The following is a 16,765-nucleotide window of genomic DNA, read 5'->3' as shown; positions in this document are numbered from 1 at the left end:
GGGAGGAGAGAAGGGCTTGTTTGCTGAGTGTGGTGGGACTCCTCTGACAGGAGGGGTGTCCTGTGAAAATAGAAGTGGCTGTTTTGGAGGCCACTTTAGAGTCCTCCAGACTCTTCCCAGGTATCCTCCTCCAGGCTTGCTCAGAGCCCCCGCAGAGACAGAGGCCAGGACCTACATCAGGCTGAGGAAGGTCTGCCTTGGAAGCTCGGAGCTTGGAAACTCACCACGATGGTGCCAGGGGCTCGGCGGTTTTGCCCTGAGGAGAAGTGATCCCGGGCCAAAGCCTTTGTGGAAAAGGGAGAGGGCAGTCTGTGGGAAATGCTCAGGAAGAATGGGTTTTTCTAGAAAAGAGACTCTTCCACAAATCTACCTGTCCACCTCCCAGCAATGCCATGGCCCTCAAGTCTGGTAAATACTTTCTGAGAACCATACACCCATCCCCAGGCTCCCATTCATCCAGAGGCTGGCGCCTGGGCTTCCCTCAGGGAAGCACGCTCCTCACCCAGGAGCCCCTCCTTAATGTCCAAACCTCCCTTGTCCATGGCTGCCCACTTCCACCAAGGTTTGACATCACGCAGACAGCACATGATATGAATTGCAAATGAAGTTTATTATGAAGACCCCCAGACCACAGCACTTCCGAAAGCAGAGTGGACAAGAGGAGCTATATACACAGAAACACATTTCCCCCCAGCACTGCCAGGCTTAGAGATGAAATCCCTGGACGGGCCTGGGTCCTCAACAGAATACACATCTGGAAAATGGGCAATGCAAAGAGGCATGGTGGGGGCGGGAATGGGCATGGCTAGAAGCACAAACCTAGACAGCACAGATTCCGCCCCAGAACACAGAGGCGTCACTGGCTCTAACTAACTGGTTTGGAGAGAAGATCTTTCAAAAACTGTATGTGGACATTCTTTTCCCTCAAAATGCCATCAGAGATAAATGACAAAAATTTAACTTGCTGCCAGTTAGAGGTACAGAGACAGGCTTCTACATTCTGGAGTGGGAGAGTCTGAGTTGGGAGAGTCGGTGGTGGTGGGGGCTCATCTTTATCTAAAAGAGAAGGTCACGCTGGAACCAAAAGCTTCACTTGAGCTACCCTTTACAGAGCTAGAAACCCCACCTCCAGAGCCATATCCTCCTCCAGAGCTGGAGCCTCCTCTAGAGCCACCTCCAGAGCTGTGTTTTCCACCTCCAGAGCCATATCCTCCTCCAGAGATGGACCCTCCCTTAGAGCCACCACCAGATCCGTATCTTCCTCCAGAACCACCGCCAGAGCCATATCCTCCTCCAGAGATAGAACCTCCTCCTCCACCACCGCCTCTGGAGCCAGACTGTCGGCCTCCAGAGCCATAACTGCTGCTTCCAGAGCTGTATCCTCCTCCGGAACTGGACCCTCTACCTCCAGAACCTCCAAAGCCAGCCTTGGATGTCACATTTGATGAAATGGTGCTGCTTGTCACAGCTGCAGAGAGAGGTGGTGTTACCACAGAGATTATGACTGCCTCTCCCTGCCTCCACCTGACACAACACCCCATGGAACAGGACCACACCCCATTACTTACACACAGTCACATTGCTGCTGAGGTCTCCAGACATCCTGTAAGGGAGAGAGAAAAAACAAGTTGTGGTGGAACACTTAGGTTCTGTATGCATGTTGTTTTACCACTTCCACCCGCAAATGTGCAGTTTAGCCTCTCTAAGTAGCCACCAGGGCTTACACACCCCACTTTCCTCTATGCTGCCAGGTCACACAATGACGACAGACCCCCTTCCATTTATGCACAACCTTGCATGTCAATCCCTCTCAATTTTTGCTCTGATAAAAAATGAACAGTTGCGTGGTTGATCCAAGGTCACTGAAAAGCAAATTCACTTCCTACTTTGCAACCCATTTGTGTATTTAAATCCATCTTGGAGAGTCTGTTATTCAGAATCCATGCCACATCAGAAATTATACAATAAGGCTGCCTGTGAACATTCAGTTCAGAAAGAACTGTGACTCTGTAGAGCCTCCCCATTCCTCTCTTCTTCCCACCCTCTTCAGCTTCAACTGAAAACTTTCCCACTTCCTCTTACAAGCTGGGCATAGGAGGCATTGCCTCTAGACAGGGACAGAGCAACCTCCTGAAGAAAGCCACTCCCTCTTTGTCATGCTGGCTTGCTGATGGCCTGGGGTAGCTTTTCCCCTTCCAATTGCTTCAGCCAGATTAAGTCACCCAAGATGCTGATAATACGGACAAAGTTCTCAGACTACAGAGGAAGCAAAGGGTGCCTCTTTGAAGGTTAGCAAATGGTTCCATTTGTCACTCCAGAAACCTGCAAAGAACTGGGGCTGGCACCTGCTCCGGTCAGCATGTCCCCACCAGTCAGCACATTCCGAGACATCATCTCCCCCATTCTGGGTCACCTGGTGGAGGGCACAGAAGCCACTCACCCTATGGACCTAGAGACCAAAGTTTCAGACTGTCTAGGACTAACCTGTTTTCCCATGATTTTGTTTTCACTTTCAGAAAAGACCAGGATGTTTAACTTACTGCTTAGTTTAATTTAATGTGCCTTATGCATCATTTCATGTTGATAAATGTATAACTCTCCAATCGTGCTTTATGTCCTGAGTTTCTGCTTGGGGAACACAGAGAATGTCGGTTCTCAGTCGTCAGGAGGGCCTGCCCCATTCTCTGCTTTCCCTGTCTTTGCCTCCAGCCCTGGCTCTGGGAGAGATGAGAGGACGGGCCAGGGTCCCCTTCTCCCTTCCCAGTGCCCTCACCTGCACTCCTCGCCCTCCAGCAGTTTGCGGTAGGTGGCGATCTCCACATCTAGGGCCAGCTTCACATTCATCAGCTCCTGGTAGTCACGCAGCAGCCGCGCCAAGTCCTCCTTGGCCTGCTGCAGGGCCTCCTCCAGGTCATTCAACTTGTTCCTGGCATCCTTGAGGGCATGCTCCCCACGCTGCTCGGCATCTGCGATGGCATCTTGCACATTCTTACACTATGACAGAAGGACAGAGAATGGATTCTGCCTGACGGAGGCGGACAGAGAGCAGAGGTGTTCGAAGTGCAGGAAGCCAGAACCACTGGCCCCAGGAGTGTTAGGTCCCCTCTGGAGTTTAGTCGCAAACAACTGTGCTAAGACTTGCCGCTGTCTCTGGCACATCTTCTTCCCATGTCACCGTTGATGACACCCTTTGGCTTTCCCCATAGTGCCCTTTGATCCTCACATCACAGGGCCTGAATCATGATCCCATTTTACAGATGGAAATGAAAACATTTGAAATGGTCTGCTTGGCAAAGCTTCTGCTGCTGATGGAATCCACTCTCTGCCTCTACCTTTTCTATTCCAAAGCTAACGTCCAGCCCCAGGCCAGCTGCCCTCAATACTCACTGCCCCTCTATGAAGCCAGTCGGCTGGTGCTCAGGGCCTGTGCTGAGCACAAACAGGAAGCTCCATCGGCAATCCGCAGCAAATCAATCAAACTAACGTTTGCTCTATTTGTTATGACTCCCTTTTCCTCATATAAACAAGTGAGCACAATTCTTTCCCTTCGCTAATCCTTACTTTGGAATGTCTCTTAGAGCACTCTAAGAATTGTTATAATAAGCCTTAAATTATGTTAAGCTGGGGAATTTGGGATCGATACATGCTAGAGTGCAATATCTCAGTGTCTCTCATCTCTCACATGCACACTCACACACAGCCACACTCTCACGCACACCCAGAGACAACCTCCCGCCCCTCGCTGGACAGGGCTGGGCCTCACCTGCTTCTTCACATGTGCGATCTCCCCCTGCAGCCTCTGGATCACGCGGTTCAGCTCGCTGATCTCTATCTTGATCTCTTTCAGGCTGTCTCCATGTCTCCCGACAGTCACCTGGAGCTCCTCATACTGATATGGGGAGAAGAGGACAGTTTGCAAGGAAGTTCCAGCCTGGCTCACATTCCAGACTGACTGGAGTGAAGGAGAGCTGGTTACTGGTCCAGGGAGGGTCAACCCAGCTAAATGTCATGGCTGCATTCATGAGAGGTAGGGACTGTCTCACATGCCCAAAAGGACTTGGTGCCATTCTCAACATCCTTTCTTGGGAATGGTGCCCAACTACCATTAAACAAAAAACCAATAACCTTACTGTACACTTTCCAGCTGGGGGTGCAACCCAGCTCATGGCAGGGAGCTGTGGCTCTTCCTACATTCCCTCTACTTGCCTTGCTGTGGTACAGGGCCTCTGCTTCTTCCTTGCTCCTCTGGGCGATCTCCTCATACTGGGCCTTGACCTCAGCGATGATGCTATCCAGGTCCAGGTTGCGGCTGTTGTCCATGGAGAGGATGACGTTGGTGTCAGTGACACTCTGATGTATCTGGGATATCTCCTACAACACACAGGAAGGTCTGGTCATGACATCCTGCCATAGCTACAGGCAGACAGGAGGCCTCTGTCTCCCAGCACAAGGGAAACGCAGACCCTCAGACTAAGCATACACTAGGTGGGATGAAAATCATGTAACCATCTACTCCTGGGCCTCTCCCAAGGTTGTCCTGAGAATTGTAGTGAGAGGCACCTGTATTTCTGAGCCTCCTAGTTAACATTCAGCACTTAAACCAGTTATGGTAAGTGCCCCCAGACAGAAGCTTGTCCATGGCAAATACCTTAAATGGACTTCCTGTTTCAGAAATCATCTGTGCACCCTTGGGTTGGGGAGAGGGATAGGAGACAAATGCATTTTGACCTCTGAAGTACAGTAGGCACAGGAATGGGCACAGGGCTTGTCTCTTCCCCAGGGGAAATGGACATTTGGGGAATGGAGGGAGGGGAAGCTGTCCTGGTGTTTCCTGAACCTTATTCCCATAACATCGGAGGAGAAAATTCCTCACCCAGAAGACCTATGCTCTGAAAGCCCCCCCAGTGGCCTGGAATGATGGCAGATTGAAGTCAGCTGGTCCATAAACCCCACTTCTGCCACTTTTTCACCAAGCAGAAAGGACTTTCATTTGGTGAGAAGGGTGGGAAGTAAGGGTCTGTCCCGGAGCAGCCTCCTTACCGCATCATAGAGAACTTTCAGAAACTCAATTTCCTGGTTCAGCAGGTCCACCTTGGACTGCAACTCCACCTTTATCATGTAGGCATTGTCCACGTCCTGCAAGAAAGGTTGAGGCCTCTGGTGTATGGTTCCCTGTACAGGCCTCTTCCTCTCTCTGCCACTCCCCTCTACTCAGTCCCTGCTGGCTCCTCTCTAAAATCCCAGGCTCCCCAACCTGATCCCTGTCCCCATGGGACTTCTTTTGTCGTGCAGTTTACCATACACCTCTGCCAGGGACTTCATGCCTACGTCCATGGCTCACAGCTCTCAGGACCATCAGAGCCTCGAGATGACCAAGCTTTGCCAACCAGCCCCTCTCTCCTGCTTGAGACACAGTGTGTTTCTACAACGGGATACGATGTTCTTTGTGGGTTTCCACAGTCCTCAGCTCTCTCATCCCGTCTGTCCATCTCACCTCTCCGAAATTTCCCCAGAATATACACCAAAGGCCCTGCAGGACCCAGCAGGAGAACCCTTGCTTTTGGCCTACAACCTCAAACCTTTGTCAGCACAACCAACAGCAACTTTAAGCAGGCATTCTAAGGGAAGTCCCATTCCTTCCTCAGCTCTTTAGAAGGAGAATACAAAGAGATTTTTGTGTTTGCATTTATCATGATTCAATAGAGGCTTTAAGTGGGTTACTACTGGGAAGCACTGTACCAAAAATGCAGAACAGCTTTGAAAACTGTATCCAGAAGCTTGACCTACAGAGACAATTTTGTTTGCAAGAGAATGGGCCATGGGTCTCACTCCTTTCTCTGGCTGCTGCTTTTGCACTCACAGTTGATTTCCAAACCGGCTGCTTAGACACAATGGGGCTGTGAAGCACTCCTATCCCCACCCCCAGCCAAGACATTCTCTCGCTCACCTTTTTAAGCGTCACAAAATCATTCTCAGCAGCTGTGCGCTTATTGATTTCATCTTCATACCTATTGGGACACAGATGTTACAGCAGTTAGATTAGTTCCCCTTTATTTTTTTCTTTTCCTTTTATACTGGATTCACCCCAAATGCCCCATTCTCTGGGAATATTACACACTTTTTAAATATCTAAATTGAAACTAAGATTTCCAAACTAAAGATATATTTTTATAAACTAACTCTCAAACATACAAAAGACAAAAATGATCTCTAAAGTCTCACTGTCTTCCTCACAAATAATCAACAAAGATACATATGCCTCTCCCCATTACCACCACAAATGCAACTGGGAGATGAATGGCTTTCCGGGGAATGATCAAATGGCTCAGTGCAATGTTTATCTCCACTCAGCGTTTCACTCTGCCACCTACTTCTTCTTATAATCCTCCACAAGATCCTGCATGTTATTCAGCTCTGAATTCTGTGATGTTCTTTCTGCAGTGAGCCCATCCAGATATCTCTTGAGGTTGTCGATATACCCCTGGAAGATGGGCTCCAGGTTGATGGGGCGGGTGCCAACATTCATTTGTTGTAGCAGCTCCCATTTGGTCTGTAACACCTGGTTCTGCTGCTCCAAGAACCGCACCTGCCATGACCAGAAGGAGAGCACATGAGTTCTAGATCATCTTTCACAGCAAGCAAGCCACGCTGGCCAGGGGCAGCTCAGGTGCTGCTTCAGGACCTCGAGAAGTGTCTGAGGCTGGATGCCGAGCCATGACTGGCAGAGTTTCTGAGCTCCCTGCTTTCGCCCCTGGAAAGTCCCACAGACTCCTAATGCTACATCCGGCTCTCTCCACGCAGAGGAGACTCTTTGCTGCTTCACTGCTCACTGGTTTGTTTGCAGCTGCTCCCAATACTCTAGACCATTTCCCTCCCCGCATCCTGGTTGAATTTCCAGCCAAGATCCCATAAATTCTGGGGAAAACCGAAAGCAGCCATCTGCTGGCACTGCTCGCAAGGGTGCTGAGTATGAGAGTCCCAGAGGGCAGGGCTCCTCAGCCTGATTTTTAAGAGCCTTGTAAATCCCTGCCTATTTCAAGGCAGATAAACCAAGACAGGTTCGTCTGCCTTGAAATAGGAGAAAAGCCAGTAATACTCCGAAGTGACACCAATAAAGACTTTATGGATCACAAAACTGAGAACGCTTCTCTTGAAGGCAGGAATTTCCTGCATTCCCAAGCAGATATTTCAGGTTCAGCTTCCCAGAGTTTAATAATCACTGCTAAGGAAGGAAACACTATCTCAGAAGACGATGGCTTCCAAAACCTGCTGCTCCAGTGGCCTGTCCCAAGGATCAGTTCAATACTTGCCTATATCCATTTTTTATGGTTTTCAGAATTTTCCATAAATATTATTTATGTGGACTGTAACAATAAGGTCAAAGGGACAAATGCTTCCTAAGTGCAGGCTGTTATGGGAAATGTAACCCACAAAGCTGGCGTCTTTCCCATCTGGAAACCGTGAATGACCCAGGCTACTGCGGTACACCACTGGCTTCTAAGAAATACAAATCTGTGCCATTTTCTTTTTGGTTGGCTCTGGAAGTGAAGTGGCCTGAGCATCAGTGGGAGCCGTCTTCTCCAGACTCACCTTGTCAATGAAGGAGGCAAATTTGTTGTTGAGAGTTTTGATCTGCTCACGCTCTTGGGCCTTCACATTCTGGATCTCTGGGTCAACTTTCACGTTGAGAGGTTGCAGGAGGCTCTGGTTGACAGAGACTTCGTGGATGCCACCAGGGTATCCTCCAGGCCCAAAGCCACCAGGACCCCCAAAACCTCCAACACCACCAGGGCCCCCAAAACCTCCAAAGCGGCCTCCACCAAAGCCGCCTCCACCGAAACCACCACCTCCGAAGCCGCTGCCGCCTCCAAAGCCGCTGCCGCCTCCAAAGCCGCTGCCGCCTCCAAAACCACCTCCTCTGCCACCAAATCCACCAGCGGCGCCAAAGCCACCACCTCCTCCAGCCACACTAATGGAGATGCTCTTGGTCCCTCCAAGGCCAACAAGACTCCGACTGCCAAAGCCGCCTCCACCGAAGCCCCCGCCACCACCACCATGGCGGCTCAAGCAGGAGAAGCTGGAAGTTGATCTCCGGCTTCCACCAGACACCACAGCTGAGCCGCTGCTGAAGCCCCGGAATCCTCCTCCACCTCCTCCTCTTCCTCGAGATTTGCAAGAGATCTGACAACTCATGATGCCTTTGTCCAGGGAGGAAAGTCACAGGCTCTTGAGAAGAGTCAAGGCTGGAGACTCAACTGTGCTGCTGGGAGGCTTTCAGGGTCCCCTTATATACCTGCCAACTAGGTGTTGTGTACATGGGTGTGGATCCACTTATACGTGGGTTTGGTCTGCCTGGGAGCTATTCCTGGTGCGTGATTATCAAGCTAATAGCCATTAAAAATCTACTAATCAGCTCCATCCCAGAACTTGCTTTGATTGCAAACTTCTGTTTATCTGGGCATCTGTCATGCAATTTGATTTTTGTAAAATCATCAAAAGAGGAGATCAGGATTTGGGTTTCTCAATCTGGAAAAGGACCTTCTGCAGAATGCTGCTCCCTGTTCTGGACCTGCCCAAGGGAGTTCAGCTACCACCCATGCTTGTGCAGGCTCACCACTCCAGTTCAACAATGAAAGGGATGGTGGGTTTAGAGACTGCAAAAGCCCCTCAATGCCAGCCTTGTAGTTCTCTTTGTAGTTTCCCTCTTTCCCAGAAAGAGCCCCAACTAGTGCAGGGGAGACTGCAAAGGTCTTAAATGACCTTAAATGCTAATTGGAAATCGACCTCCTCTTACAGAAAGTAATTGGCCTCGGATACTGCAAAAGAGGTGTCGATTTTCAAAATATCTTGGCTTTTTTCTTCCCATGCCACACCAAAAATACACAATAACTAGGCACTGAATAGAGATTTTTTATAACCATGATGGTTTGTATAACCATCAACTGTCCCTTGTCTACATGAACACCCAGAGGTTGAGAGGTATGAGAAAAGTTTCACTGTTTCTGGACCTGTGTGATGCGGGACACCAAGTGAAAGTTTGCAAACCAAGATCCAAGTGTATATTGATTCAGTCAGTCAGTAATCACGTATTGCCTGGTGATCCTGGGAAGTGATTAGGAAGTCATACTCTTCAATGACATCCACAGATGCATGAGTATAAGAAGACCATCCACCCTGCACAAAGCACTCACACTTAAACTCAACCACTTCCTCTGTCCATGTGGCCAACTATGTGGGAGAGGTTCTTGGAGTAATAAAACTGAATTTAGTCAGAAATTCTGGGTTTGAGTCCCAGTTTTGCTATTTATTGGCTGTGAGGCCTTGAATGAAACCCTGAGGCTCTGTGGTCCCAGCTATAAAATGGGAAATTCGTATGAAGTGTTTTGAAAACCACCGTGCACAATAAAATGTCAGTATCATTATTGTTTGGGGTGAGACAAAGATAATTCCTTTTCCTTTCCCCCTTGCCATGTTACTGTCTTCTGGCTACTATGAACATGCACTCTCCACAGGCATCATAAATTACAGAACCAGGTGGTTCAGATCCTAGTACCAAGTTATCACAAAATAATGTAAAAAACATAAGTTTGAGGTCAAATCCCAATTTTCTTGTATCTTAGTTAAATGACCTCAGATAATCCATAATCCTCTTCAAGCCTCAGTTTCCTCATCTATAAAAAGTGAACAAGAATAATAAGAATACGGCTATTGTGAAAACAGAACAATACACACATGTGCTAAACACAGTTCCTAGTTCATAGCAGAAACTCAATAAATGCTATTCACCCTTCTGCATCTTCCCCGCCAAGTTTCCAATCCTATGTCTTAACTACTATTCAAGGTATTTAATTTGCAGTAAAAGAATGCTGAAGGAAACAAAGCTACATGTCTCCTCAATTATTTTTTCCAATCTGGTTTGTATAATTATAATCATGCAAACAAATCATGAAGCTAACAGCTTTGGAGACAGTCTCAATCCAAAGCAAAATGTGTCATTATCTACAGATATCTGAGCAATGCCCTAGTCGTCCCTTACTCCACCATGACTGTGCTCACACTATGGCAGCTTCAGGGGGGTCTTAATGCCTCTATGAAGGAAATTGAGCCAGATTTGTGCTAGGCACCCAATCTGCATGTTTTACTGCATTTTAATTCTGCCCTCACACCCTGGTCTCCCTCCCCACTCTCTCCACTGAACATCTTCTCCTTCTAGACCCATTCACCAATTTTTGAAAGTCAAGTTGAAAGAGTCCTCCTACTCTTTTGAAATGTGGAGAGTAGAATTAATGCAATTTGAATATTATGTAACATTTTATTTCTATATTTTTAAATTTTCAACTTTTACATAATCTCAATGTGCTTTCCTAGATAATATGCTTTGCATTCTTTAAGAGAGTGAAATGGAAGTTAAGAATCTTGGTCTGGTTGTGATTTTGCCTCTACGCAAACTGGTATCCTCAATTTCTTCATCTATAAAATAGGAACATTTATCCTGAATCCCTACTGTCCCACAAGGACATCGACCTATTGCTGCAAAGAGTGTTAAGCTTCACTGCCTCTGAGAAGAGAACAGGAATCCTATAGAACAAAATCCTTCTTCCTGTTCCCCACTTTTTCTTTCAACAAACTGCCAGCAAGTCCAAGATCCTAAATGCTTCTCCTCATAGTGTTTCAAAAGCTCGTCTATTGGCCAGTGGGGCAGAAAAAATGAGCCCCCAGTATTAAGCAGAGAAGGGGTTAACTGTCTAGCCAACAGGAAATAAATGCTCAACCTGGTGTGGATGCTAACACCAGAGTCTCCAGGTAAGAATTCATTTCCCTCTCTTCTGTTCTCCTTTAGCGGTGGCGTATCTACCTGCCTTACAGCCTCATCATCACAGTCCTCCCTGTGTGACAATGAACCATGTCCCAGGACTTCTGTAGGGTAGAGGCAAGGTCATATTTATCTAACCCAAACCTTTATCCCCTCAGCACAGAGAATCACTTGAAGAATAAGCCTGTATTCCAAAAAAATCATTTCTCTGGTTTTTGGTTTGGAATTGCAGGTGTTTCCAGATGTGTGCATGTGATGCTGGCAATGCTTGAAGTCTTCGCAGCCTTTCATGGACCTGTTGCCTAAAGGTCCCACTTGGAGTTGTCTCAGGTTTCTGTCTCAGCCCTGATCAGGGTTCTCTCCTCCAGCCAGTGAGCTTAGTCTCTCCTTCCCAAAGACTCAGTGCATCAGCTGGAGATGGTTGCTGAGCCCTCGGGGCATCTGGCTCCTACCACCTTGGAATGGAAACCAAGAGTTTGGGTTTAAGAAAACCAAAACAAAACAAAACAAAAAAACCCCTCCTCTTCCAGCCCCTGCTGCTGGGCTCAGGCTGCTCCAGAGGACCAAAATCCTTAGAGAGTCCAATAACGTCATGAAAGAAGTTAGGAAGACAGAGAGGCGAGTCAGCAGGAGGCTGGAACAAGCTGAGCAGCAGGTCAGCTGGAAGCAGAAGCCTCCATGGGCAGCGGCTGCCTGGCCTCTGCATGGGCTGCTGGCTCCGGGTGCCTTCCATCAGAGCGCCCAGGTGCTGCTCCAAGGAGCTCTGCAGCTCCCATGGCTCCCAGAAAAGAAGGGACAGGAGGCTGACAGACACCCAGCAGGAGAGACTTGCTCAACACCTCCCTCCAGGGCATTCCTTCATAAATGATCATTTTAAAACTGCCTACTCAGTCTCTCTTCCCAGACCCTGACCCAGTTCTCCATTTTGGCCCAGGCTCCCCTCCTTTCTTACCTAACATCTCCTTTTCAGTTTTTTTTTTTTTCGATCGGCCCCTTTTCTTACAGCGAGACAGGTAGCTGTTTGATTTTCAGGTGCCCTGGCCAAACTGGTTATGACTGAGGAGCCAGGCTGGCAGGCAGCCACATCCACCCTGAGCATGAAGCACCAAACATTCCCACTGTACAGAGCCCATTCTGGAACGAGGAGATTCCAGGACACACACGGCAGGCTTATCAGGAAAGCAGGATGTGTCCTCTGCTCAGAAACAATGCTGACCCCAGAAGCAGAGGAGGAGAGAGGGCAGGGACACTGCCCAGTGCACAGCAGGGACCCTACACATGTTGGTTGAACAAGACAGCTGTCTAGCAAGAGGATATGAGCCATCAGTGGAGGACGGCTCTGGCACAGCGCCTAGCACAGAGCGAGTCACCTCCTTTCCCATAGCCAAGGCCATGTCGTGTGTAGGTCTAATTTTCCAAATGGACCCCAGAATATCTGACCCAGAAAATGGCAAGTGACACAGTTCAGCTTTATTCTCAGTGGGATCAGTCTCCAGTTGAATTAGCTCTGCTGTATGCCATAGGCTACTGCAACTCCCGGGGGCCTGGGCCTTGTTTGCTAAACTGTGGTCTAGTTAATGATACTAGTGTGACATGTGGCTGTGTGTTCCCAACTACAGCAAGTCTTCATTCACACAGAGAAAGCCTCAAAAGGGTCGTCTGTGAAAAGCTCTTGCCCTTCCCAGCTGCAGTCCTCACTCCAGCCGAACTGTTTCCCTGGACCACGTTCTCCTTCTGCTCTTGCACTGATATTCGTATTTTGTCCATGATCTGTGTAGCCACGCAAATGTGGAAGGACAAGACAGCTGTCAAATACTCCATCCCATCCTGGTCATGATTTCAGAAAAATGGAGTCGCCGTAATCATACCACTCATGCCACCCTCACAGTGCAGACTTCTCCAGGTTTCACCAGATTTAATGCTGCCCCCTTCTTACCCAACTTCTCCATCTAGAGGAGCCTTCCAACTAATGCTATATTGTGCTGCTGCCACTGACAGCTGGAATTCACTTTGGATGCCTCCACCTGGGCATTCGCCAGTTCTTCAGCAGCAGCCTGTGCCATGCACCACAGGAAGCTCTAAGAGACATCCCAGCCCTCACCTGCTCTCCCACACCAGCCCCACCTCTCTGCCCCATCACTGAGAGCTGCCGCCACCCCCTTGTGAGCTCTTTCAAGGCTTCCTGCATTTGTTCGGATAGAGATCATTGCAGAAGAAGGCAGGTGGGAAAACATCCCCCCACCAAAAAATCAGAGAGAGAGTAAGCATGAAAATTAATTGAATTTTATAAGACCAAATTCAAGAGACTCCTGCTCCTCTTTCTAGCAACAAAGGTTTTAGACACACCGTCAGACCTGTGGGTGCTGGGATGCCTCATGTTGGAAGCAAAGGCCAAAGGCTTGATTCTGAATGACCTGATTGCTCCAGGGATTTTTATGAAGCAAAGAAAAAAAGGAAGATAAAACTGCTCAAAATTCTCTGGACAGTTTTTTTTTTTTCCACCACAGACTCTTCTTTAAAAGCCTTTCAATTCTAAAAAAAGCAGGTGGAATCATTGCTAATTAAGCAATTAATGTTTAACAGAGCTATTATAGTCATTCATGTGAGATTATTAAATTTACGACCTGAATTATATTTTTATGAGCCATAGGCACAATTCGTAGTCCATTGGGTATTCAAAGAAGTATATTAGTCTCTATTTAGAAGTACATTTATAAGGGAAGCCATGTGATAAACTGGGAGGAATGTGTTTAGGAGTGAAGGTTGGGTTCCTCTGCCAGAAGCCAGCCCTGTCACCTTGGCATGTCACCTCCCTTGCTGGGTCCCCCTTTCCTCCCCTGTGGACTGAGGGATTTGAAAACCAACAGGAACAGGGTGACTCCTAGATAAGGAGGTAGAGGACGTGCATTCCTGTGGCCAACTGCCTCCAGAACCTAAGGAAACTCAGCTTTTCTGAGCCTTGATTTTCTCATCTGTAAAGTGGAGGCGCCGGGCTACACCGATTCCTTCCATTTCAGACATCAGTTTGTGCTTTAAATGGACACAATAGCTAAAGCCCTGAGAGCAGATGCAAACTCTGGGAAAGCGTAGAAACAAAATGTGCAGACACAGACCCTGCTTTCGGTTATTTTCTCACCAAGAGATGAAGGAAGAAATGGCAGCAGTAAAGTAGACAAAGGGAAGCCAGAGAGGAGAGAGAAGGGCAAACAGGTACGCTGCAGCTGAATAGCAGGGTTTGCCATCAGGCAGGAGCTGCCATCAGTCAGGGCCCAAGAGGCACGAGTTCATTATATCTTGATTCCCCAACTGTAAGCTCCTTAGGGGCTTATATCTCTTGTTTTTCTCAAGGATACCAAGAAGTAGAGTAGATCCATAAATAGTTGTCTCTTTGAAATAACCTCCCACCATTTCCAAAAGCTAAACAAAGTCTCTCAGATCCTGGTCCATTGCTTCTCCTTTAATACTTTCTCTTCCCTTGGGCTCAGCATACCCAGGGCAGACAGAACTTTACCTCCTCTTCTGGAGCTCCATGTCACTAGAGAAAGTTTTGTGGAAAGTTTGCCTGGGTTTGGAGGGGGCTCTGGGTGTGTAAAATCTCCAGGCTCTCTCCCCTCCCTTGGGTGGGCATTGCTTTGCTGCTCCTGGATCATGCCTAGACACCCTGCCTCATTTGGGTTTGCATGCTTCAGGCTGTGTCTCTCCCACTCAGATCAAGACCAAAGATGCCAATCTCATTGGCTCTCCAATAAGACCCTTTGGAAGTCTGTATGGTTCTGCATGGACCCGCCTTCCCTACCAGGTCTCCACGTGGGCACTCAGCTGGCACTTACACACTACAGCCTATATGCTGGGGGCTTCCCAGGACCCTTCTTTCAGGAGAGGCCCCAGACACCCACTCCTTCTGGTCAGGAGTCCTCTGGAGGCCCATTAATATATCCATGAACTCAGCTCGCTGTCCATATATTGGAAGACCAGATGTTGCCTGCACTTCTCTCTGTACAGGGATTAACTCCATGCCATTCACACTATTAGGGAGAAATAAAGTTTTTCTGGTAAGGAAAAGAGAGATGATAGTGACAGAATTTTAGAATGGGGACAGGATGGCAGGCTTGTCTGGGCAAATCCATGAAACCAGATTACTGCCAACATTTTCCACTGCCTGGTCCTGTGCAGACACTAATCATCAAGACACATGCAGAGGCCTTTGCAGTGTCTGATGTTCTGGGTTTCTGCTCAGGCCCAAAGGGGTAGAGACGTGAGTGGGCAAGCACAAAGGAGGGGAGGGCTGCTGTGGGGGTGGCGGTGGGCCAAGGAGGAGTTGGCAGGGGCAGTATAGTAGACTATCATACTGAATGTGAGGAAGAGGGGCTCCTCCCTCCTCCCATGTTCCAGGGAGATCATGTCACCCACTAGAAAGGCCAGGGAACGTGAGGATCCTTCCCCACCACTCGGAGTGTGAATACAATGGGCAGCCTCTTCGGTGTGGCATTGCCAAGACAGCAGAGAACTATCTGGGGCCTTGTTAATACCCAGTTTCAGAGGCCCTCATCCTGCTCTCTCTGGGGACAGAGGCATGGACACAGACTGCCATGTGTGGTACTGAGCCCAGATACAGCCGGAGCAGGAAGGTTGGGCAGGGGGCCCTTGCCCTGCCTACACCCAGGATCCCTGCACTCGGGCAGTGGGCAGTGAGGGGTAAATGGAGGAGGTGGGCTGAGGACTTGCCATCTGCATAGTACAGGAGTCCCCAGCCTCCCTGGGGACGAGATCTTGGCAGTGTGGGAAGGCTGGGGGACAGAGAGCTTGGTCTCCTGGGGGCTGTTTAAGGGAAGACACCTGGCGGGAGCCACCAAGAGAGTGAATCTGCCTGGAAGGAAGGAGGGGAGCCAATAAGGAAGCACAAAATGCAAGCGCCCGTCCTGCTGCCAGTCTCTAATGCTGCTGGAAGGCATGGCAGGGCGCCTGCACAGCGTTTTACAGCTCCACACCCTTGGGATTTGATCTCTTATTCACCAGCCACCCTCCTCTAGTTTCCACCTCTGCTTCTCTTCTTCCCTAGACCAGCAGCCAGGAGATCAAGCTCAGCTCGGTCCCAGGAGCCCTCCGCATCTTCCGAACGCTTGCTCTTGCAGGAGCTTTCTGGACTCCCTCACCCACCTAACAGCCTTGTTGCCTGGCATCCTGGCCCTTCTTGGGGACACCTGCTTTCCAAACAGCAAAACAAGGAGCATCATACTAGAGCAGGTTGGCTGTTTACATTATCTTGGGAAAGCAGACTTTGCCTTTGTCCTAAAACCCAAACGATCGTCTGTCAAGGGGTGAGCAGGCTCCCCCTGGTTCCTCTGAGAGCTAGAGGAAAGAGAACTGCCAGGCAAGGGAGGGGCAGAACTGGAGTGAGACCTGATGATGAGGTTGGGAGACGCCAGTTTATGTTTCCTCACTGGTGTTTCAGCAGCAGCGCATGGCACTCAGCTCTTTGCCTGGCATTGATGGGGAGCAGCAGGCCCTGCCAGAGAAGACCAGGGTCCCTTCAAAGGACCAGGGGGCACAGCTCCTCATCACTCTCCCCAGGCTGATGGAGGGAAAGAGGACTGAGAAGGAAGCTTCTGAGGCCAGGTTCAAGGCAGACCTGCCCTGCTCTACCCTGGTGGAAAACCCAGGCTTTCCAACACTGGGCTGTTGGGCCCTCTGCCTGTCCCCTGAGTCTTTTCTTTGCCTTCTGTCCTCATATGAAAAGTGACTACAGTATCCCAAGAGAAAACATTGAGAGGGATCTTCTGTTTAGGAAGAAAAGCTAAGTAATGTAATTAAAAGTAATAGCCAAAACCGCAATAATTTTTGCACCAACCTAATATCACAATTAATTATCCTTACATGGTGCCTTGTAACAAGCAAAGGCCGCCTGTGTACTGGTTAAGGACATGGATTTGTCCAACACACCTGGGTTGAATC

At 48.9% G+C, this 16,765-nt stretch overlaps 1 protein-coding gene across 1 annotated transcript; it reads right to left on the bottom strand.

Annotated features, from left to right (window-relative positions):
• Positions 1-591: 591 nt before the first annotated feature.
• KRT2 (keratin 2) lies at positions 592-8,262 on the bottom strand. The gene is made up of 9 exons (XM_034935002.3): positions 7,591-8,262; positions 6,372-6,586; positions 5,948-6,008; positions 5,041-5,136; positions 4,207-4,371; positions 3,764-3,889; positions 2,774-2,994; positions 1,569-1,603; positions 592-1,468 (listed from the first exon to the last, which is right to left on the bottom strand). Exons 1-9 carry the CDS (start codon positions 8,191-8,193, stop codon positions 1,053-1,055), a joined length of 1,938 nt encoding a protein of 645 aa, XP_034790893.2. The 5' UTR covers positions 8,194-8,262; the 3' UTR covers positions 592-1,052.
• Between the last annotated feature and the right edge of the window lie 8,503 nt (positions 8,263-16,765).

This window comes from Pan paniscus, chromosome 10, assembly GCF_029289425.2.
Source record: "Pan paniscus chromosome 10, NHGRI_mPanPan1-v2.0_pri, whole genome shotgun sequence".
Taxonomy (NCBI): Eukaryota; Metazoa; Chordata; class Mammalia; order Primates; family Hominidae; genus Pan; species Pan paniscus.
Note: the sequence above shows the minus strand (reverse complement) of the source record. Positions and strands in the feature narration are given on the sequence as shown.